Below are 27,593 nucleotides of genomic sequence, written 5' to 3'. Positions count from 1 at the left end.
GATGAGCAGACTGTGACACTCTGATTAAATATTGAATCTATTATCAAAAATAGTGGTATACTTTACTATATACTTTGTTCAAAGCAAAAGTCGTCAGTCGTTTTTTTTTAGCAGACATTGGGCATATATCCGAGAAATCATTGCTCCCATAAATAATAGCCCATATTAAATTGTTATACATTAAATAAAGTGTAATTATCTTGATAAATGAAGCACATCCTCAAAAAACTGATATTTTTTCGCTCAAAATCTGAGTTTAATTGAATTGATGCATAATAAATACAAAATTCCCTCAATTGTTATGCAGACCGTAAACAAGACAAGACACAGTCAAATGAAATGACATTGCTTCGGGCTCACAAATGTTATTTCAATTCCTAATGTTTCCTTAATAGGTATAAATTACCAAAAGTATTTGGTTTTATTTTATTCTTTAAGTATTTTATTTTTTAATTCTGTTTTGTTGGTTTAATCTCTTTTTAGTGCTCAGCCTTTAATTCTGTAGTTTACAAAATCAAAAGCACTTAGTCCTGGCACAGAAGTGGTATTGAAACATATATTAATGAGTGAGCGATTTTGAGACACTTTCCATATGCATGAAAAATTGCCTCTCTCAACCCTCTGAGCTGTGGGAGCAGCAGAGGAGAGTCCAAGGTCAGTCTGCCATGTGATGTCTGGTAATCTGTGAACCAGGCATTGGTGAATCCATACACATCTGCCTCACCAGACATGTTGTGAGCCAACACAAACGCACATTCTCACAGCACAAAGCATCCTGGGATGACAAGACTGTGACATAATGCCACACGGCCTCTCCTGCAAAGATGCTGAGCAGATATATGAGTGGAATACATCCGTGAGGGATCTTCACAGGCTTCTGACAGTGAGCCAGCAGGGGTCCATCTCCCCCTGCTCTGTTGTGTGAATGTAAGAGTGCAAGAGGGAGACACAGGCGATGAAGGATAAGAGAGGAAGTCGATGAAAGGTAAAGAAGCCGACAGATAATCTCAGATTGCGGTTGTCTGCACATTTGTCTTTGAGCAACATCAGCACAGATGAAATTCAATTGAGACCGGATAACCCCAAAAAGTTGTTTCTTGATCCAGCATTTTATGTATTTGAGTAATTTAAAGTTTCTTTCTTTTACTTTTCTCCACATGGCTCTCCTCTTTCCGTATGGCCTTTAAATCTGAGGTAACTTGATGAACACTGTTATTATTTTACTGAATAGAAAACAATAATCCATTTCATAAAAAATGAACGTGCCAAGTTCAACCTTCAGACTACTTTTGTCTTCAGCACTCCCTGTAGTTGTCTCCCCTGTTTTAGTTTGTATGCACTAAAAGGCTGATTTATTGTTCATTATGAAGTTTTGCTATGGTTCCCTGTTGCCCATTGTTGAGTAGATTATGTGGGTAGTTAAATCACTTTGGTTGCATAGATCTGAATAAAGTAAATTCAGTTACTAAAAGTACCACTGGAAATCAAATGAAAACATGTATATATATAGTGTACACACAAGTCAGTCCTCATGAATTTGTATAAGTGGGTCACACTCCATTCTACTTCACTGAAAGGGATTTTCAATATTAAAAGAGAATTTTAAACTGCTCTGTTTAAACATTTCTGACGTGTGAAGTAACGATTTTCTTCAAACATGAAAACCCCTTTTGAAAAAACTTTGTCCAATGACTTACATAGATAGAATCAGCTCTCATACACTCCTCCTCGTTTTCTTGATCTTCAGTCTTTATTTCAGAGCATGACTGACAAATCTGATATTTTCTTGCAGTTTGGTTGAACACAAGCTGAATATCTTGAATCCGGAAGCTTGTTCCAGCTCAATGTTCTGTTGCTATTAGCAACCATGAGTGGACAAGTTTTATTTAACTTCTCATGATTAATTGATACTTTTGTCTTCAGCACTCCCTGTAGTTGTCTCCCCTGTTTTAGTTTGTATGCACTAAGAGGCTGATTTATTGTTCATTATGAAGTTTTGCTATGGTTCCCAGTTGCCCATTGTTGAGTAGATTATGTGGGTAGTTAAATCACTTTGGTTGCATAGATCTGAATAAAGTAAATTCAGTTACTAAAAGTACCACTGGAAATCAAATGAAAACATGTATATATATATAGTGTACACACAAGTCAGTCCTGATGAATTTGTATAAGTGGGTCACACTCCATTCTACTTCACTGAAAGGGATTTTCAATCTTAAAAGAGAATTTTAAACTGCTCTGTTTAAACGTTTCTGACGTGTGAAGTAACGATTTTCTTCAAAAATGAAAACCCCTTTTGAAAAAACTTTGTCCAATGACTTACATAGATAGAATCAGCTCTCATACACTCCTCCTCGTTTTCTTGATCTTCAGTCTTTATTTCAGAGCATGACTGACAAATCTGATATTTTCTTGCAGTTTGGTTGAACACAAGCTGAATATCTTGAATCCGGAAGCTTGTTCCAGCTCAATGTTCTGTAACTATTAGCAACCATGAGTGGACAAGTTTTATTTAACTTCTCATGATTAATTGATACTTTTATATTCAGCCATTTTTCAGATCCAGGGCTAAGCAAGACCGTCAGTCAGATTGTAAACCTAACTTACTAACTTGCCTTCATGAGGTACTGCCTGTATTTTGTGTTTGATTTGTGATTCATTCATTATTTTTTTCCCACAATAAGTTAGGTGCAAATCAATGTAACTGCTGTCTTTGCAGTCTCTATCCAATACACCACTTGCAAGACATTCTATGTTACCTAACTTCAGGGTTCGTACGGTCATGGAAAACCTGGAAAAGTCATGGAATTTTAAAATGTGTTTTTCCAGGCCTGGAAAAGTCATGGAAAAAAATAATTTCCCAAAAGTTTTGGAAAAGTCATGGAAATTTGTTATATTCTTATTTTCATGTCGTTCGTTTTAGGGATGGGCATAAATACTCGACTATTGATTAATTGATCATTAAGAATTTCATTGATGACATGTTTTCATCGATAAACTATTGCATGTTCGCTATGTGGCAGGAGGTCGGAATATCCGAGTTGCCCTGAACGCAGCACAGCGTGTCTGTTAGCAGCTGGAGGAAGCAGCCCGGAGCTAAGCCTCTGCTGCTCGGCTTCATGTCCGCACACGGACCCTCAGTCCACGCGGAGGGTAACCCGGACAGACCCGGGTCTGGGTGAGGGGTTCCGGGAGTGAGGGCGTTACAACGACCGGACTGAGAGGTCGAGAGCCGTCAGATCGAGCTAGCTCTCAGCGGCTAGCTGCTCTCTCAGCGTGGCTTAGGAGGACAGCAGCGCTTATTTACAAGTGTAACATTGAACGGATCCTGTTTAACTGCCACAAGAGTTGTTAATCTTGTAATAAAGATCTCAATGAGGAAACACGCTGTTTTTTCTATTTTCACTGCATTTTAATATAGGCTATAAATAGTGAATTTTAATATAAAAATATGAATGATTAATCGAAAAATCGATCGTTACTTCCGACGATCGATTAATTTAATCGAATGCCCATCCCTAGTTCATTTACGCTGAGTTTTAAATAATTCATACATTTTTAAAGAAATATGCTCAAAATATAAGCAGGCATACTTTGGTTTGTGTCATTTAAGGTGTGCTGTATGCCTTGGAATTCTCATTGTTAGTTTGAATACTACATTTTGTCACTTTTTCGCGTATACACCGAGATTTCACGCAATGTTCGGTCATGGAAATTTGGTTTAAAGTCATGGAAAAGTCATGGAAAAGTCATGGAAATCCATTGGTCAAAATGTGTATGAACCCTGTAACTTACTGTAAAGCTAATTGTTGTCTCACTGTGAAGATTCTCAGTCATCCAGGTAATTGTATTTTCCTGAGTTGCACAAGTTTACATTGGCAACTGGACTTGCTTGTGTTTCTTGAAGACCTTTCACCTCTCATCTAAAAGGCCTCTCTAGGTCTGAATTGGTGTTTATTTTACTCATTTTAATCTGACAGTACTTATACATTTCTGTTATCACATCTGAAAAATGTTATTCAAAATCAAAACCTTACGGGACTGTTATAAGAGTATTCTCACATATTCCTGAAGCTAATCTTTTTTGTCCAGATCCCGACACTATTTTTGACACTGATCTTCTTCACCATGCGTCACCCTTGAAGCCATTTTAGAATGCGGGCTCAGAAAGCTTTTATGTGGTCTCGTCTTTGAAGCAAGCAGCATTTCAGAAGGGCATACACTGCATATACTTTTCCCACTTGTTCTGAAGATTATGTGAAAAACCTCCAGGCTTTCAAAAAGTAAAACCAGTCAAATGATGATTCATTGGCACTTTCACTAAATAGATGCAAAATTGTTACGCAAACTTTGTGTGTGTACTGTAATGGAGGTCAAAGGTTTGACAAAAGTAATTAAACTGTAAAAATTGGCCAGGGTTAACATCTTTTTTAAAAGCAAAACTGTGCTGCCGTTGTTTTGTTTTTCCTCAGATTCGTTCCTCAAGGACTAATCATTAACTTTTTTCACACACTTGATCAATGGTATTTTAGCTAATTTTTGGAATCCAAAAAAGTTGTTTTTTGATTTTATACTTTTCTACCCTTTTCTTTCAGCTATTTTCATGCTTCTCTCTGCAAAGAGCAATGTGCCTTGATGTATTCAGATTCAGAGTTTGGCTCCTACATCGGGCTCTGCCGAAGCTTTGGGCTACTTTTCAAATGGGTGCAAATTGCCCTTACAAAGCATGAAGTGGTTCAAAACATTGCCCGACTGAAAAAAACGAACATTTATTGACACTGTGTGGCTCTATCAACTGTGAATCAAAAATGTTCAGTCGTGCCTCATAAATGAAGCTACCTCATTGAGAGCAAAAATACATCTGTGGTGAGGATTATAATGAAGGGGTAGGAGGATCAAACAAGAGCGTAGGAAAACGGAAATAAGAGGTAGTGAGGAAGTGTTATGGTGGAAACTGTCTGTTGCTCACTCAAAGCAGAGTGAATACATGCTGTTGTTAGAGGCTTACCTTACAATTTATGAGCATTAATATTGCAGATGACTTCTTCTTGTGAAAGCAAATTGAAATGCAGAATCTGGATATCCATGTAAAATGCTAGAAATTGCAAAGTCCCCAGCTGGTGAAAATCAGGGTTTTGAACATGACACGTGATAAAAGACATATTAGGAGTGAAATGATCAGTCAGTGTCATGGCTGTGTATTTCTATTCTACGGTCACGGTGACATATACACAAATGGAGCAGTAACGAACTTCCCGTTCACTTTCATTCTGTGCGAGCAGGAGAGCGAATAAAACATTCACTTGCTGTAGTGAAGTAAATCTGCAGAGTGGCTTCACTTGTTAAAATTTGTTGAAGTTTGAGAGGTGACGTCAAAGCATCAACCAATAGCAATGCTGTTGCCCCCCCCCCCCCGCTGATCTATATGTTATTGCTTTGGTAGGGGATATTATTTCCCTGCTTTTGCATGTTTGTATACAAGTTTATAATCAAAGCAGGTAGATAGATAAACCAGTGAAACGGAAGACAAATCATTCAAGAACATCTGATATTATTTGCCAACCATTGTCATGTTTTACCATTCCCCCCCTTAATATCCATTATGATATTACACTCTGCTTCTCCATCATTCATGGGCTTGTTCCTCGAGGGGTTTTGTGGTGACCTGGTTGCCAATGCATGCTTAAGAATGTCAGATCATGTCAACTTGCAAACCTTCCTCTTTGCACCCCAGGAGCCTATTCAGGTACCAGTGATAATGCCCACTAATCCCTGCTGCTTTGCACTTCAGGACTTGTTAACTTCAAAAGATACTTTAAGAAGGGACATGATATCACTTGAGCTCAGCTTTTAGTCTAAAAAGTCCAGGATCCATTTTTATCAGCTCTGCGGCATTTAGGACTACAGAGCTGTTCCGACAAGGTGCACGGTGCAGTTTAGAAGATTTATGTGTAAATATATACTAGACAGCATGTTTTTCCCTTTCAGGCAAATTTGCATTATAAATGTGAGTTGTAGCCACGTTTTAAATATAAGTGTCTCGGCTGTGTGTAGTGTGTGTGTGCAGATGGATGTAGAGGTTGCTGGTGATTAAGCAGTCAGTATTGTTGTGTTGTTTATACATTGTCACTTGGTGAGCTCCCAGTGTGTAACATGGCTCGAAGCCATAACAGCAGCTACCTTGTGCAAACAGTTTCTATATAGTCCCTCAGAGCTGGGGTGCTGATTTCCACTGAAGTGGAAAAACATGGAGGACCCCTTCCTGCTTTTGTCCCCTGAGCATTTACCACATTATGTACTTTACACATGGGCATAAATGGCATCATCAATTATTCAACAGGGAGAGTTATGTATATCACTAAGTGTAGGAGGGAGTCAAAGGTTAACCGAATCCGTGCATGCACAATCGTGCATGACTGTGTGTAACTGGCTTGACACACACACATGCGCGTTATATGCACACACCGTTCCCTAATGTTCGACAGTTAAAGCGCATCACTCATCTGTTGGATGTGAGTCTCAGGGGCTGAAGGCGGAAAATTGAATGGCTACTCGGAGCCACAGGGAATTACTGAGCACAGAGACCACTGGCCAGTGCTCTGGAGGGGAAAGGGCACATGGCATTTACTACTATTGATCAGCAATAAAACAGGAGGGCAAGGCACAACAACTTCTTATGGCTGAAGTAAAGGTTATGTGCACTATTGCTGCAGCATAATCACTTATGTATTACCTGGTAATTGTTTTTTGTCTAAGCCATGGGGGTTGTAGAATAACGGGGTCGCTCTGATACAGCACTGCAGATAAAAAGAACTGTGATAACACCTCTGCCTTTTTTTGATTTTTTTGGGATGAATTTTGTTCAATAACATTCCAGCGCAATAATTCAGTGTCCTGTGAAGTGTAAATCTTTGATACCCAATCAGCAGCAAGCTTCATTATTTGAGTCGCCGTATAAAATCCTGCATTCTCAAGCAGGATTTAAAGGTGGGGGCTAGGCTAATGAGTTCTGGCAGAAACGTGGGTGCTGATGGCGAAGGTGTGAGAAATAAATGGAGTTGGACATGCTTCGGTTGATGATGGAAAATTGCTAGATGCCTCACACCCTATGAGCCCAGCAGCCAGGCTTGTTGCTGTACTTTACAGTTTTGCAGTAGCAGGGGGAGTTAATTCAGCACAAGACAAATGTGACTACGACAGTTCTCTGCCACGGCGGAACACAAGCTAGCTGTATACTACAAGTGCCTATAACATGAACATGGAAATGCTGTAATTAATCTCATGAGCTATGGAACTAATGGATATATAAGCTGATCCCTGTATCTCTGACCCCCCCTCTGTCTATCTCTCTCTCTCTCTCTCTCTCTGTCTCTCTTCTCTCTCTCTCTCTCTCTCTCTCTCTCTCTCTCTCTCTCTCTCTCTCTCTCTCTCTCTCTCTCTCTCTCTCTCTCTCTCTCTCTCTCACACACACACACAATCAAACACAGAGAGGAAACTCAGCGAGCAAGCTCCCAAATGATTTTGCATATTCTCTAGCAGACTTTTGATATGCTAACTTTGCTGCAGTAAAGTTTGCAGTGCACCTCATTATTATTTTATTTTTACCAACAAATTGCATAAATAACTTCCCCACCACTCTCTTGCAACTCTTTTTTTCTCATCTGATAGTTCTAATGATATCGATCTATCACCCTTAAGTTTCTGATTAGACCTTTACATTTTAGCCTTGAGAATATTTGGAGATTCGTGCTCGCTGGCTGATCCTGTCGGTTTACACATTTGTGCTGTCAAACATTTTTTTTTATCTCTCACATTGGAGGGTGGTGATGTAGGGGAACCCAAACTCTTAACTTCATCAAATCTCCAACACTAATGTGTTCCAATGAAACATAGCTATGCACATTGTTTAGTCTCGTCACTCTGCATCATAAAGATTGTTTTGTCATTCAAAGCTTTAGCTGAGAGAACATTACTTGTGGCTGTATGGAAATAACCCCTGTGTGGTAAAATCCAAGCGGTGCTGCTAATTCACACGATAAATGAGCTTGGCTGGGGCCAATTACCAGCTGGCAGAAAAGGGCATGTTTACCTTGCCTAGACACTGGATTTATTTAGTTATGTATTAGGGCCACATTTGGATGCCTGGAGCAAATATTACTGTGCTTCCATTTAATTTCTTCCTGCAAACCACTTTTGTTTCTACCTGCTTCCTGAGGGATCCATATGATTATGATCCATATGTGCTCATTTATTATTCTGTCCCCGCTATATAGGTACTGAAGAAGGGAGACCTGCATGTTTGTATTAAAATCACGCACTTCTCAATGCCACAGCACAGGACCATTGGGCATTATGGGAGAATGGGTTTGATCCTGTACTACTCTCTCTTATAATGGTCACATGTGTCCATAGAGGAGGAAGTAACTGATCATGTCTGAAGTGAAACAGATGCCTCAGGTTAGATAAAGTTTTGATTCACTTTATCTGAATTAAATCTTGCAGGCTGTTTACTTAAAGCAAGTACTGCTAATATGATGTTGAGAAAATTGTCTTTAAATCCCCTTCGTGCACTTTTTAAAACCATTCCCATCCTTTATTTATTTTATTTATCTGTGTGAATTCTCAGTCAGAGAAAAGTTTGGCAAGCAAATGTCTTTAAATGTAATACCAAGTATAAAACATACAACTTTATCTATGGCTTGACATAACTGTATGTTTTTAAAGTAGCTTGGTTGCTTTTGTAAGTCTTAAGTATTTGTTGGGAGCATCCCCATTATTTTCAAACACCCTCATTGCTCGAAGTGTTGTAGGCTTACATCATGTTGCAGCATTCTTTCTCTGTTTTCTTGATCAGCCCAGTATGGGCTTGATGGCTGTCAGTTCTGAGCATTTTCCCAAAGTTAAAGAGCCAGGCTGTTTGTCACAGCCTGTGTCTCTTTCCCACAGAAGGCTGCAATGTTTCTCCCTGCCAGGGATGTTTGTTAAGTCCGATCTCATCAGTAAAAATCTGCCCATGTATGTAGGTCCTTTACATTATCTATCTGTTTATGCTTCACAAACCTTGCTTTTATATCTTAAAAAGTGATGAGTAGTTGTAACAGAGCTAATATCACATTTAAAGTTTAAACAATAGACGTATAGGTAATTAGCACCAAACAGGTTAGAAATAAAAAGCAGGGTGGAGCATTAACTGAGGCCAAAGGCCTAAGTGAACAGGTGGTGCTTGAGGAGTTTTTTGAAGCTGTCCAGAGATGCAGCGTTGCGTATTACGGCAGGGAGAGAGTTCCAAAGGGTGGGGACTGCGACACAGAAGTTTCCAAAAATTTGCATAAAAGTTTGGTGTTGGGGAAAGAGAGGAAACCTGAATTTGAGGACCGCAGCCTTCTGAGTGGAGTGTTGGGGTTGATGAGGTCAGTTAAATATAGTGGGGCTACGGAATGGAGGGATTTTTAGGTGAGAAGGAGGGGTTTGTATTTTGTGTGGGCCTTTATCTGAAGCCAGTGGTGGTGAATGAGGGTCAGGATGGTGTGATGACATGATAGCTCCCAAGAAAGTGAAGCCAAAGTGTCTCGATCACCCCCTGGTGGCTACCTGCAGAATAGGTCATAAACCCTGCGTCCTCCCTGTTAACAGAGAGGATATGGACCAAACTAATAAGTTTCCTCAAAGATATAATTTTAGATTGTTCTCATCACACGGATGTTTGTTCAACCTCTCATATTTTCTGGTAAGTTTAGTTTTAATAAGCTGTTTGATATTAAAACGGGTGAAACCTCATGATTGACAGCTGAGACTGACTGGCCATTGGTCAAGCAGGTGTAGCAGCAGGACTTAGATACCGAGCCTCCATCATCCATCTCTATAGATAGTCTCTGGTTTAGACCTAATGAAAAGTGATCATTTAGGTGCTACACTGGTGGATCTTGACAGTTGAAAGAGTAAAGGAAGCCTTTCACTCAAGAGTGAGTTTTCAAAGTTCCCAATAATAACCTATCAAAGAGCTACACAAAGTTATTATCAGTGACCTGATTACTCGATAATTACGAGTCAGAACTGAGCACATGATTGCTCTATGCAGACAAATTCCGCCACTGATAAAGAATAACTACAAAATCCCTGAAATAAGAAAAAAAGGCAAGCAATTACTGCTTATTGTCCGGCAGCTTATAATTACTTGTCTTAAACTGTTCAAAATGGTGACCTATTAACTTCAAAGTTAAAGTGTGTTTTCGTTTAAGTCGTATTCTGTCAGAATCTTCTGCATTCTGTAGCTTAATCTATATTCATACTCAGCCAGGGCTGCTGCACGAAGAGGCAGGAAGATATTTAGATAAAAATAGCGCTGTTAAATCTCTATGAAGGTAGCTAAATTGAATCAGCGTCAGTGCATGCTGTGAGGTTATTGCGGGCGTAATTAAATATACATTGAGCTTTTTAAGTCACTGTGGCGGAACAAAACGTCAACGAGCTCTGACTTGACAGAGTCAGTCCCTGTGGAAAGCTGCATGACACATGCTGTGGCCTTGTCTGGGTGTACGCCACAGCCAAGCCCTGTATTAATGAATATAGGCGCATGTAAAGTGCAGTACAGATGAATCATGCAGACTCATTTCTCTGTATGTGCTCATTGTCTGATCCAAGGATGATTTATCGAAGGCATTAACTCGGTGATTCAGCCAAGATAAAATAGAAATCTATACTGGCCACTAATGCCTGAGAAACATGAGGAATACTGTGGCTGTGACATGCAACTACACCTGTACCACTGCATCTAAAGTTTAAAGTCAACTAAGTTTATTCTTACTTGGGTAACTTTGTTATATTCGATTTCTGTATATCTGCAACAGAGCTGAAGCCACAGGAACTCTTGGGCTATAGACTGTCGAATGAGCAGCTCAACTTTCACAATAAAAGCATATATTTAACGGCTTTTAATATTAACATAATTTACATACATGTCAGGTAATAATCAGGTTACACATAAACAGGACCACTAACATCATGCCGTTAAAAACAGCAGTGAGGTTTGATGGCTTATCTTTCATCCCTATTCCTACTTTTACATCGGTGCCTCTAATCCGCAGTGCCTGTTGCCAGCTGCTGGCACAGGATCTATTTGGTGATGATGTATGCAGCCAAATAAGGGACCTCATTGACCAAATTCACACCCCGGCTGTATAATTTCTTAAAAAGACTACAATGCCAGGTGCACTGGTGCACTGCAAACACCAATCTCCTGTGTAGTTATTACCATCATGCACAATGCACACATTCATCTTTCCACTTAGTTCCTCCTGATATTTTTATTTTCATTTAATCGTTTGTGTTTTTTACCATTAAGGCATCAATTGACAATAAAGTTCTCCGAGTAAAGACCTTGATTCTCCAGCAGCTGCAGTCAGTTTTCATAACAGAGTCTGGGGAGGGGGGAAAGTCAAGGTGAATGTTTGGGTCAACACAAATATTAAATTCTCTCACAGAAGGCTGTTGCTGAGCCATTTTAAACTCCCAACACACTGTTCTCGTCATCTCAAAGTACTAAATGAAAAACCCAAGTTGTGATATTTCTGTAAAGAACACCAATTTGTTTTTTTTATTTAGTAATCTCAAATTGAGTATTGGATGTGGGATTTAAGTAAGTCTCAAAACCACATTAATCACATACGCCTTGTGTGCAACATGGTGGAAAAGCCCACTCTGTTTTTAGGCACACTGCGTTTTTCAGATGTGTAGAACAAACTGTGGTAATTACATTTTTGCATCACTAGCTTCTTTTAAAGCAGCCTGGACTCATTAGTTCACTGTGGACAACAAGAACTCCTCGAACTGCATGTGAGGTGCATATTAAAAGAAAAGGGAGTCTGCCTCTTTTTGTGTAGATTTGGCCTGTGACTGATTGATGGATTGTGCTTTTTGTTTGTGTGTGTTGCTGAACGTTGTGCTACAACGCTGGTATGCAGGCAGCAGACATACAGTATGAGGGCTTCTGCTTGTGAGGCGGCAGGACTTTGTGCCCAGGCTTTCATGTGTAAATATAATGATGATTTATTGATTCAACAAACTTACACTGGAAAAAGCACACCATTGCACTGCATAATGATCTAAGGTGATATTGGGCAGATACGTTGATGGTAAATAGATGTATACTTAGTAAGTACTTAACAAGTACTTAGTTCAGGCAGCTTTGAATACAGATTGTAAAAAAAATAATGTTTTAAAGTCATGAACTACTTTTAAGACAAAAATATAAAAGCTCTTTATTCCTGAATCCTTTGTGAGTGAGGACATACATCATTAAAGTTTGTTTTCCAGAATAGAAGCTCTTTAGTGATGCAGCCTTGACAGGACATAACTTTGCTCTTAGCAGCTTCTCAGGCCGAGAGCTTCTTATGTGCTCTATAAACTAATCATATCTCCCCATTGTGCAAGTTCAGCGGTTGTCAGACTCATTGTCCCACAGCAAACTGATTTTAGTGCGTAATGAGCACTTCTGTCCATGTGCTTCCTTTACCAGGGGTGTCATCCCCATATAAACAAGTAGTGGAAATAATCCCACACGTGTGGCAGCAATGGTTGGTGCTGTTCTGTGATCAGTCTTTTAAGCTGAATTAGTTTGATGTATTGCTTGATTCTGAATGATTTTTTCTGCTGCCTTCACACTCGAGAAGTGAACAGCCACTGCCCGCATATCTTCATGCGTCATTAAGCAAGATATCCACTAGAAGGCAGCTCAGAGTTAAGAGTTTCTAACAACAACAAACATGTCACCGGTGGAAAAGATTGTGATCATGCAACAAGAAAGAGATAATAGTGGCCCAGGCTAAGTTACATCATATAGACGCCTAATTTCTTACCTCAAAATTTCTTGTGTCATATTGTCGTCTCGCTTGAAATATTGGCTACACTGCCCCCCACGATTTCTGTGGTCAATGTGGTCAACCCTAATAGTTTGAAAGTGTTTTATTTTCACATTATTTTTCCGGAAGAAGCCAAAACCAAACTCAAAGTGTGGGTCCTGATTCTTTTAAAAGATATGTCTCCACCCTGAGGCTTGAATGTTCTTAAGAGTCGCCAAGTGATTGCTGATTAGCTAAAAGCCTTTAACTTTGACTAAGGGTGCCTGAGAGTGTTCATCTGAAATGGCTCCTTTTTTCTGTTGTGTCCCTGAAACAACATTACTGCATTGATTCCATGAAGCAAGATATAATTTTGCACACATATGCTTTTGTATGTGATCTTTTCACAAGCTGTCTGCTGTGGGAAAAAATCAATAGCTCTCTACATGAGGACTCTACAAGAAGCTTCCTTAATGGACAGTATCTTATTGCATTTCTCCAGAGAAACATTCTCTTGCACAATGTTAAACTCGTATACTACATTTAGATCAACAGCTCATTTTGTTAGTTTTTATGTAATTTTACAGTTACATTGTTCTTCCAATGATAAGTACAGTGTGATGTATGACACCGATCTTGCTTGAATTATAGGTACCTGTCTCAGATGAGACTAGAGTTTTGATGTGCCTTTAATATAATAGAATTCAAAATAAATTTTGTTGTAGTCATGCAGTCTTATGCTTCACTACAGATTTCAAAAGCCACAACTAAATATACATGAACATGCACACAACTGCTTTCCTTTTAGGAAGGGGGAAAGTAAGAAGCTGATATGTTTAAATAGTTTAAATATTTGTGGAATGTTGTCATCAGGAAACAGCTGGAAACTGCTATTTCCGTATAATTTTTTAATCTTCAGTATCTTTTTCTTCAGCGAGTTTAAGACTTGATTTAATTTTTAACATGAACTGAAACTATAATTCAAAGAGGACCTGGCACTGTTTACCTATTTTATTTTTGACTTCTTTTAGCCCTATCATAAGAAATGTGTCATAACCTCCAATGTTGACACTGTCACTGTAAGCAAAACATAAAAGCTGCAACAAGTCAACATTGAACATAGAGTAAATGGCTATGGGTGCTATATGCTTGTAAATATTATTAATTTATTTCATCACAGGAACCATGTTTTTTAATATCCGGGATGTTTTAGATGGTAAACAAACATGTTTCTAATAGTCAGTTTGTTGGAAGGGGTAGAAACAGGCAGATGTAAAGAGCAACAGTGACAAGCACTGGATTACAGTGTCAGAGCTGCTCTGAAACAGCGAGGGGTTGTGGCTGGTCAGCAGTAATCAGTATCTATTGACAGTGGCAGGGGAGTGAAAAAACATAAATCAGCGACAGGGTGTTGGGGGGGGTGCTGGAACAAAAGGTCAAATCCACAGCAGCAGTGTTTGGGCAAAGATACATCCAAACGTACTTCATACCTATAGCACCCTCATTGTACGTGTATCAAAATAAACTACAAAAACAGCAGCTACTGTATTTTTGTATTTTAGAAATAAAAATAGAAATACTTCTCCAGCGGTACATGCATCATTTTGCAATGAACCGTGTATATGTCAGCCTATTTGATCTATCCCTTACACTTTACACTGACTCTGTTGATTATGTGGACCATTTCTGAGAGCATCAGCTAAGGAGGCATCCGAGCCATAAATCTGACATGTAGCCAGACAACAGAGCGTTCAAATGGTCTGACCCACAGTGCCTGTCTGGTGATGAAGGACCTACTTTGCACCAGCAACACTGACGACAATGACAAACAAGTCATTCATAAGAAAACAAGTGATGCTACCTAGGTTGTAAGTAATTAATTAATCAATCATTCAATTGCAGTATTGTTCAATAGCACAGAGTAGTTTGAGAACAATTCCCACAAACCTGCCCCCACTAAGTTACACACTTTGACTAAGAGAAGTTATGAGCTACAACAAACACCTAGTGGTGGATGGGATAACAAACTGTTGTTTCACGGCTTTGCAGTACAAAACATGTGTGCATTTACTAAGTTAACCATCTTGTGGAATTATAAACTAATGTTGTTCACCAACTCTGAAACACAGTATGTTTTTTTTCCACCAGTGCACAACCGATGAAAACATAACATAGGCTTAAAGTAGAAAACTTAAATTAACTGTGAGAGCTGCTAACGTTACTCGGGTTAAATATTTAGCAAGAACACTCCGTAACTTAGATTTAACCTAAGAAACCAAAACAAACAACACACCTAATAGGAACTGTTAAGAATTGAAGCAATTTATACTAAAAATCGATGGAGAGCTGGTAACAAATTCCCATTTCTCACCTGTGCTTCTTCTTCCGGGGCTCTCGCTTTGTTCGGGATCATCAATATTCTGAACCTCAATGGTCTGATCTCATTAAGCCGGGAAAAATTACTGAGTAGACACCAATCAGAGGTTGCATGCATCGATTCTCATTTTTATGAAGTCATCACGTCAACGTCTCACAGAAAGTTTTTTGCTATATTTTTTAAATGCACAAATACAAATACCTTGAGAGTTCTTGTAGAGTCCATCCTGTTGAGGTGAAACGTCATAGACATAATGTATGGTCTTTATGTTTTGCCTCATCTGTGCATGTTAATTGACACGACAAGTTACTCAACCAACTGTCTTGCTCTCCTCTGTTGCACAGGTGACCACCCTGGTGAATACCAGCAACAAAGGCCCATCGAGTAAGAAGAAGGGCCGCTCCAAGAAGGCCCACGTCTTGGCAGTGTCCGTTGAGCAGGCCACCCAGAACTTTCTGGAGAAGGGGGAGCAGATCGCTAAAGACAGCCACGACCTCAAGGAGGAGCTCATTTCTGCTGTGGAGGATGTCCGTAAGCAAGGTGTGCTTGATCAATGCGTTGTACAGACTCTTTATGTTCTTGTGCTGTATCATAATATTGTTGTGATCAGTTCAGATAACTGCATTGTCAGTGACTGTGAAATATCCCTGTGTATTTGCCACCAGACATCTCGTAATTTCTCTTCGCCCCCAGCGATGTGAATATTGCTTTTCTCCTCCGCAGACCAATATCTGACTCACACATTAGATCTAAAGTGTAGTGTATGATGAGGCCTTACTCCAAACTTTTTAGAGCATCGGTCATCCTCAGTTAAGGGTCACCTGCTGTCAGTCCCTTAGGAACATGTTCTTTTTCTGTTTTTACCAATTTAACTTTTTCATAGGGCATCCCTTTTTGTATTCGTTCACATTTAGTGTTTTCCGAAAACCAATTTAAATCCAATCTGACTACTTTCAGTAGGTGTGGGTCGTTACCATATTTCATATTTATTTGTTTGAAATTGGCTGCCTCTGACTGAACCTCTCTGTACATTATAATGTCACAAACCGTATTTTTTATCACAAAACTAGATCCCACCTGCAAATATTTCATACCCTGCTCACTCAGGGAGATTGCTACATTATCTTAAACCATGATACTACAATCTTCCTGTCCAGTGTGTTTAAAACGGTTACTGTGAAGTACAATACATGTTTGGTATGGTTAAACAGGCCAGCAGAAGAAATAACTGTGGTGTACTTTGTGGTTTTTGAGACTGAGTCAGATGTACTGCGGTAACATTTTGAGGATGAGGTTTGTAATGGGTTGCATTCAACTACAATAATAGAAGTGGGTATATTTCCCCCGCTCCCCATTTGATATTTATATCTGCTAAATAATTGTCACACTCATGATCCGGCTTTAGCTGTAAAAACACCATCAGCACACAGAACATGACAGTGTTTATTGTTAGACCTGAAGAAGGGGATCGTTATGTTAAGTTTATGGGAGTTATTCAACAAAGGTGTTCACACAGATTTTGCCGATTCTGATCAGGTTTTGTGTAATTTGTAAAGAATTCCATTTTTTGAAAAAAATAGTAAATCTCCATATATCTTTATTGTTGCAAATCAAATCCATTAAATGTAACTGCCTGAAACCCATTCATAGTTGGACTTAACTTGTACCGCCTCATTAATGTAGTGAGCTTAATTCTGGTGATGTTTGGCCTAAAGTCATTCATCGTTAAAGCTTTGGCAGTCTTTCACAAGACGAGGGACCTGCACTTAAGACCTTTTAAATTTCCACTCTCATTTAAAACTGTTTGGAGATTTCAACTGTCTGTCAACACTGAAAAGAGCAACTCTTAATTTCAGCGAATCACTCTCAATCTTCCTTTGGAACTAAACTCAGACATCGGAGTTGTTTATAACTCTCTAAAGTGGTGTTACTATGTTTCTCCGTAGGTTAGTCAATCTCATTGTCAAAATATTGTTCCCAGAATGGAATTGAAATCCCAGTTCAATTTCTATGTCAGCAGAACTGGCCACATGCAGCTCAGTGTACGTTTTGCCGTGGTCGTACTCCTCATCCAGCACCGTCAGCTGCATGTGACCGCTGCTGCTGTCAAACACTGAGAGCACTGGCACACAGCTCTCATGATGTGTGAAATTGACTGTTACCCTACAGGTCATCACCATATCAGATATGAGAAAAAAAAGACATCCTTCTTCTCACTTGTTAAGTAAGTGAACCAAAGCCGACAGAAGCCTTTTTAAGTTTATGGAGCAAATCTTTAGGGTCTTCTCTAATATAGCACATCTTTTTGCATTTGTGCATGTATATGTGCACATTTATTTATTTATGCTTGAATCTATTGATTGTAAGGCTCTGCCCTGGGAAAAATCCAGTAAGTCGAACTCAATACCCGCCTTATCCAGGAAAATACTTTGGTTGTGAAAAGACCAACGCTAGAATAGGAGGTGGACGTCAATAATCTACATCTCCAAACTATTTTACTGCCATCATGAAAATATGGGCATGCTCAAAAGCTCTTTAGGGCACAAGTGGACTACTGATAGAGCACTCTCTGGATTCTCTCTTAACAAATCACTTCCTATGCTAAGGTTGGGTATAATGACATGTCAGGTAACAGTTTTGTACTACTAATATTAAACTTATCAGCACATGTACCATGTTGAATGTGTTCACCGGGCTCTTAACAGGGAATCTCGCTTTTTTGCAGCAGCTAAAATGTGTCCTCAGCCAAATGGCTTCTTCTGCCAAATAAAGTTGTTTGTATTGTAAAACGCCCTCATATTGTAAAACGCCCTTAAATCTGTGATCACGAAATCAGACCCGTGTCGTGGCGACCTCATCAGCCCTCCTCAGACCACACAGGGGCTCAGCAATCCCCCCCTCTGTACTCCTCATTAGCTCAAAAACACAATCATGGCCCTGTACCAGCAGCACTCCGAGTGTGTGACTGTGTGAGAGCTTTTTTGCCTCAGTGTGTTTCTTTCGGTTTGAGTTTTAGTTGCATTTTTCTCCTGAGTAGATAAATATATATTTTTTTGGAACTTGGGGTTGTTTATACACCGAGCATTACCACAGCAAACGGCTTAATTTCCTTGTTCTATTTAATATATGCTATGAGAGCTGTGTTGACCTCCTGCCACTGTGCTACTGACTCAGCATGAAGCATTTTTATATCATTATTTAGAAAAGGTACGAAAAAATACCACTTACCAGTATTTTGTTGTGTATGAGCATCACCGTGGTAAATAAACCCGAGAAAATAAGTAAAAATTTGCAACAAAAAGCAAAGAAAGAAAAAAACGTGTTTTAAAACAAGAACTGAAATTCTCCTGCAGTTTGCCTTTGAATTTGCAAGTATTAGGGATGCATTTTGTTCAGCTGCATCCTGTATTCATTGAACTCTCAAAAATAGAGGTCAAACTAAACCACCTTTCAGCTTATTATGTACAGGGAAAGCTCATCTGCTGTAATGACTCTCCAAGGTGTCAAGGTTACAAGCCTACTGATTTTTAAATTTCTGTGTTTATGTGGGTTTGAGCAAATTGCTCTGAAGGCACATTCATATCTGCAACCTTCTAACAATCTGCACAGTTTCATGAGCTCAAAACTAAACTAAGGCAGGTGTGGACCTTACATGGGTTGAAGAACAGAGAGATTCAAGGAACTATCAATCGTCTCAGTCAATTTACACCACAACCTTAGTTCACTATATGCCCACACATGCATAAAACTGAATCAATGCAGTGTGCAGGTCACATACGCGTTCTCACACACATCGATGATAATCTGAGGTAAAGTATGATCACTTCCCTTTTTTCCTACTTATCGATTTCTTCCTTTCCTCCTGCAGGAGACTCGATGCGTATTGCCTCGTCAGAGTTTGCGGATGACCCGTGCTCCTCCGTTAAACGTGGCACGATGGTGAGGGCAGCCCGCGCCCTGCTCTCTGCCGTCACCCGCTTACTCATCCTCGCTGACATGGCTGATGTCATGAGGCTGCTGGCCCACCTCAAAATTGTAAGTGCGATCATCTCCCAGAGGACAAAATGTTCTTTCTAAACAGAAGTTCTGCACTGTGGTGTCTGGTTGATATTAAATCGAGAGTTATGAGGTAACAGGGTTGTGATACGTTGTGTTGGAGTTGCTGTCACATCTGTTAGGTGTAACACTGTCAATGTTCATGTTTATGTAATGAACATGTCATGAAATGTCAGAACCGTGAATGTGTTATTAAGACTTACATGCACAGTGCACGTAAAGGCCAGTATATGCACTTATCACAGCCCATGCACACAGTAGCATATACAGTAGATGATGTTATTGAAGGGTATCCATAACATACCCTGGTACCCCAGTGTGATTAGCTACTTGTTCTCATCACATCTCACTCACTTAGTGCAGAGTCATTTGAAAAAACTGTCTCTGTCCCTAATTTTGAAATGGCTCAGGGATTTGAAAGAGAAGCTAATACAGGGTGTGCTGAAGAATGATATGCAATGGGTATAATCTGAAACAAACTAATGCTGGGTTGCACCTATAGTCACTTCCTCTCTCCCTCTCACACACACACACACACACACACACACACACACACACACACACACACACACACACACACACACACACACACACACACACACACACACACACACACACACACACACACACACACACACACACACAACACACACACAGACACATACACACACTCAGTCCTTTATTCCAGCCTCATTCTGGAGGCCCACAGAGGGGCTTAACTCAAGCCAGTATAATCCCCGCCATCAAAGGCCACTTAAAAGTTATCTCTCTCTCTTCTCTCTTTTCCATTACATCTTGTGCAGCACTTTCATTAGGGATAGAAATGGGTTTAGAATCAGAGTGTACCGAGTAAGGGATGGAGCTCGGTTAAATGAGACCTATTAAATTTGCACAAATGGCGATTGTTCCTTTTTTTTACCTAGTCAGAGTTTCACGTGTGAAAAAACCCTACTTGTGACAAACACATGTATTGTGTCGTTGTTTTACTGTGACCTTCATGGTTAAGGATTAAGTGCTTAATTAAAAGATGTAGGTCATGGCCTTGTTTTCATATGTGCTCTCGGACTTTTACAAAGATTCAGCATTTACTTGTATTTCCGTGTGTGTCTGTGTGTGCATTTGTGTGTGTGTATCTCTATGTGTGTGCGTCATGTGTGTGCATGTGTGTGTCTGACAGGTAGAGGAGGCCCTAGAGGGAGTGAAGAATGCAACTAATGAGCAGGACCTGGCCAACCGCTTCAAGGAGTTTGGAAGGGAGATGGTGAAGCTTAACTACGTGGCAGCCCGCAGACAGCAGGTAAATGTCTTTTTCAGAACACAAGAAACCTCTCTTGACTTACATGTCATGTTAAGATGAAGAAAGATCCAATGGGAAATGACTCCTTTGGGAGATAAACGGAGAAATAATGTTCTGATATGAGGCATTGTTTGGTTTTTACTAAGCTTCTGGAGGGCAGCCACAATCTAATAATGATAATCGTATAATAATATAAAAATGAAGACCAAATCAAATTGGTTCTAGAATGGCGCCCTGTGGCACCCCACACCTAGACAATGCTTGGGAAAAGGTAAATCCATCAATTGACAATTTTTTTTGTGGGGGCAACATGGGAAAAGATTTCTGTTTAACATCATTTGAAATAACTCTTATCATGCGACTGTTATTCAGCTAAATATCCGCACCAGTGCTCATTTGAAACAGGCGAAAAATAACAATGTTTTTTAATATGGCCTCCGGTGACAAGTGTCCTGATGGCAAGCGTTCATTCTGCTGATCTGTCCCAGAACAAAACACTGAACTGAATCCCATCGTGCTCCAGGGCTGCTGAACTGCTGACACTCCTCAAACTTTGTTTGGTTTACACAAAACCAGTTAATCCTTTAGGATGTTTAATTTGTGCTGTGATCAGTTGTGGTTTAGTTTTCTCTATTGTGAAAAATGGTAATATAAAAATAGCTGCCTTTTTCTTGGAGGGGGGGTACTGACTCGAAATGATTGTTAGTGCTTATTTGAGAGTCTTTTCTACTTTCCCAGGAACTCAAAGACCCCCAGTGTCGAGATGAGATGGCGGCTGCACGTGGGGCCCTTAAGAAGAATGCCACCATGCTGTACACGGCCTCTCAGGCCTTCCTGCGCCACCCGGATGTGGCGGCCACACGTGCAAACCGGGACTACGTGTTTAAGCAGGTGCAGGAAGCCATAGGAGGCATTTCCAGTGCTGCTCAGGCCACCTCACCCACTGATGAGAAGCACTGCCACGCTGGCATTGGGGAGCTGGCTGCTGCCCTCAATGAATTTGATGTAAGTCAGCAAGCATTCTGTTCTTCTTCTCTGTGTGTGTGTGTGTGTTCAGACTGATCTGTATCTTAACTTTAGGACCATTTACTACCTCCTACTTCTATCGACTTTTTGTCTCATATGGTTCATGTGCTCCAGGAAAACATTTGATCATTTTAATGTAAAAATCTGTATAGCTTGATGTTCTGTAGTTGCATCCAAATCATCGGAGATTTCCTAGTCTGATATTAAGGATGGCATTAAGATGGCAAGCTCGCCATGCTCTTTCTCTGACTATAACAATGAAACAAACATTAAGTCAAGCTAATTCAAATTTTTTATCGTACCCCTCTGTGTGCTTGTAAACATTTCCACTATTTACTGAGGCACGTTCATTGCACATTACAAGTGATGCACTGCACAGCACCAGCAGTTCTTATCTGCACCACTTTGTTCAGCCTGACATTGTTGCTGCATCCGCAAGGGCTCTCACTCTGAGACTTGTGTTATCTAAATATTGACTGAACACATTTTTCTCTGTCTCTCTGTCCTTCACTGTTTGTCACATACACCAGCAAACACAGACACACACAAACCCACTAACACACAGTGATCTACCAAACATGTGTGTAGTATATAGTGTATGTTTATGTTTCTACACTTTTTTAGCCGCTGTGCTGTCTTTTTTTTTTTCTATAAGATGCTTGAGATGCAAGTTATTGACTTTATGTGTGTTTAGAATAAGACTTCTCCATAAACACTATTCTATGCTGCCATCTAGTGGTTGTACATTGATAGTGAACTATTGGTACGAGGCCTGAATAAAGCCGGTACCTTGGTCCTATTTAGTTGAACATGTCTAGAGCTCCGATTATTGAGATGATTCTGGATGTTGACTTGAGTTTCAAAGTTTGTGGGTAAAAGCAGTACTTTGATTCCTGTATCAACTTTTTGGCCTATTTTCCCCTTTAGCTTGTGTTCATATCTAGCTTGATATTTATTTGGACAGTTTCCATTAAGATTTTATATAACAGCAGCGTGCAGTTCAGTTAGCAGTCTGCTTCTAGTAGGGCTGTCCTCTGAGGGTCGATGAATTGGTCAAGAAGACCCTGAGTCCACTCCCTGTTTCTGGATCGACTCACTTTTGCTGAAAGAAAGGAAAGAATAAATTTTCATGCCTCAGAGTGTGAGACACAGATTCAATTAGGAGGTAGCTTGACAGGGTCAGGAGGGGAATCCCTGACTTCATTTATTAGCAGGGGTGTGGACATTTGAAAGACAATTATGCACTCAAGAAGAAAAGTGAAGGCAAGAGAGGCTCTGCATCCAGAGAGAGCGTCATCAGTAATGAAACCTGAGTGGTTACTGTCTGCAGACTGTCACAGCAGCAAGGGTCCAATCAGCTGGGATTGAAGCTGTTACCAGAGTCCCAGATCCAGTAGTCTTTACTGATCAAAATTGTGTATTTTCTCCCACAATATCCAACTGTTATCCACTTTGTTCAGTGTAGTACCTGGTTTATCAAAGACTACAGCCCCCTAACACAAATATTACTTATTTAAACAAGATGTCATTTTATTAATGCCCTAAAGTGACAGCACTGTATTGTATTATTATGCCCTACGCTGCCAACTGATATTGAGTTCAGCAAATTTATGATTGTTTGCACTATAGTCTCGGTAAGACTGCCTCTGCTTCCACTGGTGAAGGTTGCATATTAATTCAAAAGAAAACATGGTTGCCATGGTTATCAATAGCAAGTGGCGTGTGAGGCGATGGTCCTAACCAATGCACCAATGTTCCATTCAACAACCTTTTCCTAATGCATGAAAGAATTATGATATACTCTAGTTATTGGAATTTTGAAAATCAGATTTTTCCCATAGACTTAATTATGTAGTATTAACCATAAACAGCGCAGCATTCGTATACAACCATCAATATGAACTTCCTAGGCACTGCAGATTTATTCATCTCTGGCCACATGTATCTTTCCTTTTTATTATAAGTTTCATGGTTATACTAACACAGTCTATGAGAAATGTCCCTGTTCTCTTTCCACAAGTTGTTAGTTCACAGTATATGAGTGACCCCTTGTGGGGAGATTTGAACATTGCAATGAACTCATATACTCCTCTATATTATATACTTATACTACTGTTTATTTCTAGTGCTGATCCAGCTAAAGATTTATTCTGCATGAAGCATTGGCCTTGAATAATAATATCCACTTTGTTTTATTTATGTTTTACAGTTGTAGTTTTTTTGAGACAAAAGACCTGAATGGGATTCCTGTCTGCAGACAGGCAGCATCTCAATCAGATAAACTACCCTTTGCTTAACTATCTGTTAGCCTGAAGCTAGCTTGCTTAATTCTTAACTTACCACAGACACAGATCATGGTCAGATCCTTCAAGCACATTACTGGTTGGAAATACTAAAGTATAAGGAATGAAACTTGCAGGATGTCACACATGTTGTTACATATGTCTTTATATGGAGTTGTGTTTGGTGTTAGAACATGTGTAGCTAGCTACATGCAAACACTATTTTTTCAAATAGTTTTAGATTTTTCTCTCCCTCCCTCAACGTCCGTCCATCCTCACATACTCACACGACAAGAACACACATGGCAATGGAGTTTCTCTGAATACTGCAGAGTAGAATGGTTGTATTTATACACCCTAAAAAAGCTTAATATGTGAGGTCTTTTCAGCTTTAAAAAAAAAAAAATTCTCCTCTTAACCTGCTGAAGTCGGATGCTCATTTCATTATTGCTGATGGACTTATTGCTCATTGCAGCTCATCACCGAGGGACAACTTATTTCGCCCTGCCTAACAGATAATCATAATTTATGATTTACAGGAATGCAGATCTAGCCTATGACTAAACAAAACCTGTGATTAACATCAGTCTACCACTTATTTGGATGAGTAATCTCAATCAGACTGTAAACAAGTTTTTATGGGGTAAAAAGACGTGAATAAAGAACATGGGGTACAATTCATGTCTTCTATTTTGTTGCCTCAGTTGCTCCTGACCATGTGAAGTCTGACACCAAAGTTTTGACAAGATTTTTAAATGCTGGTCACAGAGGCAGGTCTAGAAAGTGAAAGGGCAACTTATGAATAAGACAAGAAAGAATAGATGACCCCATCTACCTTTTTTTTTTTTTTACTGACGACCAGGACTACTTTCAATGAGTCAACCTGGGACGCCGAGGTACAAGATCTATTAAGAGCGAATGGGAGGTCAGCATTAGTTCAAATCCACTCAGGTTCAGCGACGTCTGGCATATAAATAAGAGACAACATGAGCAACCCTCCACCTCTTACCTTTTAGATTCCCCATCAAATATGTTAGAGGTTTTTCCTCAGAATGCTCTGTGCACGCTACAGAGGTTTGGCTGGTATCACCAATTACTGACTTTTAAATCAAAACCTCACTAAAACCCTATCCACATTATTTCTCAGCTTGTAATAAGGGACCACATCCCAATCCTGAACCTTTAAAAAAAAGGAAAGAGATAATATATTAGAAATCTGAAAAGACCGAAGCTTATGTTTCAAACTCTGTCTGCCTGACTAGTTATTTTTTACATACAGCAAACTTTGTTTGTTTTGAGAGCTGTTTTGATTAAAAGTAACTGTTTCACTGAAAACTGACTCAGTGTCTCAGATGGCAGTGCCTAAATCAGTATTCTCTGAAATGACCAGTAGAGGGCGTTTTGACTGGTTGCAAAAATGAGTCAATGAACGACCATATTTATCACTTGATTTATAACACCAGTAAACATTTTCCTAACAGTCCTAAGAGTTTATGGTCTTAGTCATTAGTTTCAAGTCAAGTCAATGTCCCACTTAGAGTCAAATAAACCATAAAGCAGAGTATTTTTTGGGACAAGGATTCCATGTGATTGACAGCTAGTCCTGTCAAATGGGTGTAGGGGTATGTGTAGTGTCCTTGAGCACTCAGTCAGGCTCCATCCCCCTTTGTTTTAATCACTAGTACTAATTAGCTAACATACCATTCTGATCCATTGCGTTTTTACCGTGGCATCAACTTGGACTGTTTTAGTTGGTGCAATAACAGCATTCAGTGACATATTTATTAAAGCAATCTTGAAATAGTTTTTATTGGATCCGTGGTCAGGTCTCTGTAAAGGTGACACTGGATTTGAGAAGAGACACCTTTAAATTCAATATGCGGGAAAAGCACTCTGATGTCCTAAGGAAAGTCTTTATTTGGGATCTGAGCTCAGTGGGAGGACAGATGGAGTCAAGCCCCAACGGGTATGTGGGTAAAGACACACTGTAGCACACACAGGCATAGATTAGTTTTATAGGTCACAGCACACATACACAGTGAAGGGTTTTATCATGTACAATGACGTTTTACCAAGTAGAATATATTTATATGCCTCCTCTAAGCTGTTTGTACCACATGTACAGGAGGATGACTGGACACAATACATTTACATGCAGGCAGGAAACAGACAGACTGAAACTCTCTCCTTTTTACCAAGTAACTTCACATTTTAACAAGAAACGAATACAATATCTATGTCTTCCTCTCATCTCTCTACTTTAAGCCTCCTTATCTTTATGCAGTCAGGAGCACTTAGCACCTGAGAACAGCTTCTTTAAAAAACAACATCATTTACTCTGTCTTTATCACCTACAGTCTTACACATCAAGGCTTCATCTTAAGAACAGAGACAAAGTAAGTGCTTCCCTGTGAGGCCTTTTTTTAACATGAAGAAATACAAGATGCACTGTTATTCAGTCGAAGTAACTGAGCTGAGAACAACCTGCCAGTCCAGTATCACTAATAGAAGGGCTAACGTTTATCCCACCAACACGGCCCGGCACCGTGTCCCTCCTGTGTCACGTCCACTTTTGACAAATCAATGCACAGGTGAGGAAAGGTGTATTGGTTTCAATGCATTGGCCTCAGACTCAAAGCATACAGCAGGTTCAAGCCGCGACCAGCAGATGGCAGTGTTTAATTACTTTCATCACTTGTCCATCCTTTCCCCTCTCTCATTCCCCACCCTCTCTCTATCATATCCATTTTTATCCTTTTTTCCTGCAGGTCCTTAGAAACAGAGATTTTCAGTCTGGCTCGTTCTGTGCTCAGAGCAAAAGCCTGCATCACCTTGTACGCTTTTGTACGATAAAATGAAATGGAAGCCAGCGACTGATGCTGAGATGTTTTTAATGTGCTCGGGTCCTTGGACTGAGCTTCGTCTGAGATTATTCAGTATTAGGGTTCACTAGATACAGCCTTGTCAGTCCGAGCGCTCGGCCCTCGTCTGTTGGGCAGTGTTGCTTTTCTTCTCGTCCGCATGGACCCTTCAGTGGCCCAGTGCAGTCGTGTCATCAAGGGTCTCACATACCTCCAGCTACCTCACATACACACACGCACGCACGCACACACACACACACACACACACACACACACACACACACACACACACACACACACACACACACACACACACACACACACACACACACACATTTCAACACGTTTCATTCACACACAGTGCAGACGTGCATTCACTGGCAGAGCATAGCTTTGAGACTGCGGCAGAGATCCAAGTCACACTGGATCATTTTTCCACGGTTTGTATTTCCATCTGCTTGTCCTCCACCTCTTTCCTCTTTTCGGGGGGGGGGGGGGATTTACACAGCGTCTTTCTCATCCCCCCCACCCCGTACCTTTCTCTCTCCTTTTCCTCTTTCCCCTCTCTTCCTCTCTTTGTTCTCATTGTCTAATGTATCTCAAACCAGCAGAGGTGTTTGAGATGCTAGCAAGCTCACATGCCGAGCCCATTTGGAAACTTGATTTGTATTTTCATGCAAATTGCTCCACAATATATCGCAGGACCTGTAGACACATTGCAGTGGAATTTGCCGGTCCTCACTGTGCATACATTATGGACCCACTATAACCGGATTTACTTGCTAGCTCAGGGAAAGTGTGCATGACAGCCGGCCCTTTGAATCTCACTGTGGCGAGCAATGCTTCTGAGTGTAAGTC

The 27,593-nt window shown here is 40.1% G+C and overlaps 1 protein-coding gene across 5 annotated transcripts in view; it reads left to right on the top strand.

Annotated features, from left to right (window-relative positions):
* The window catches only part of ctnna2 (catenin (cadherin-associated protein), alpha 2), a 260,226-nt gene that overhangs the window by 9,680 nt on the left and 222,953 nt on the right, over positions 1-27,593 (top strand). For 4 of the 5 annotated variants that reach the window (XM_061092608.1, XM_061092625.1, XM_061092600.1 and 1 more), the window contains exons 2-5: positions 15,558-15,753; positions 19,082-19,248; positions 20,447-20,566; positions 21,305-21,571. In XM_061092608.1, coding sequence (XP_060948591.1) covers positions 15,558-15,753; positions 19,082-19,248; positions 20,447-20,566; positions 21,305-21,571 — 750 coding nt within the window. The remainder of the gene's footprint in view (positions 1-15,557; positions 15,754-19,081; positions 19,249-20,446; positions 20,567-21,304; positions 21,572-27,593) is intronic. The other variant, XM_061092617.1, reaches the window with a different exon arrangement.

Source organism: Limanda limanda, chromosome 2, assembly GCF_963576545.1.
Source record: "Limanda limanda chromosome 2, fLimLim1.1, whole genome shotgun sequence".
NCBI classification, from domain to species: Eukaryota; Metazoa; Chordata; class Actinopteri; order Pleuronectiformes; family Pleuronectidae; genus Limanda; species Limanda limanda.
Note: the sequence above shows the minus strand (reverse complement) of the source record. Positions and strands in the feature narration are given on the sequence as shown.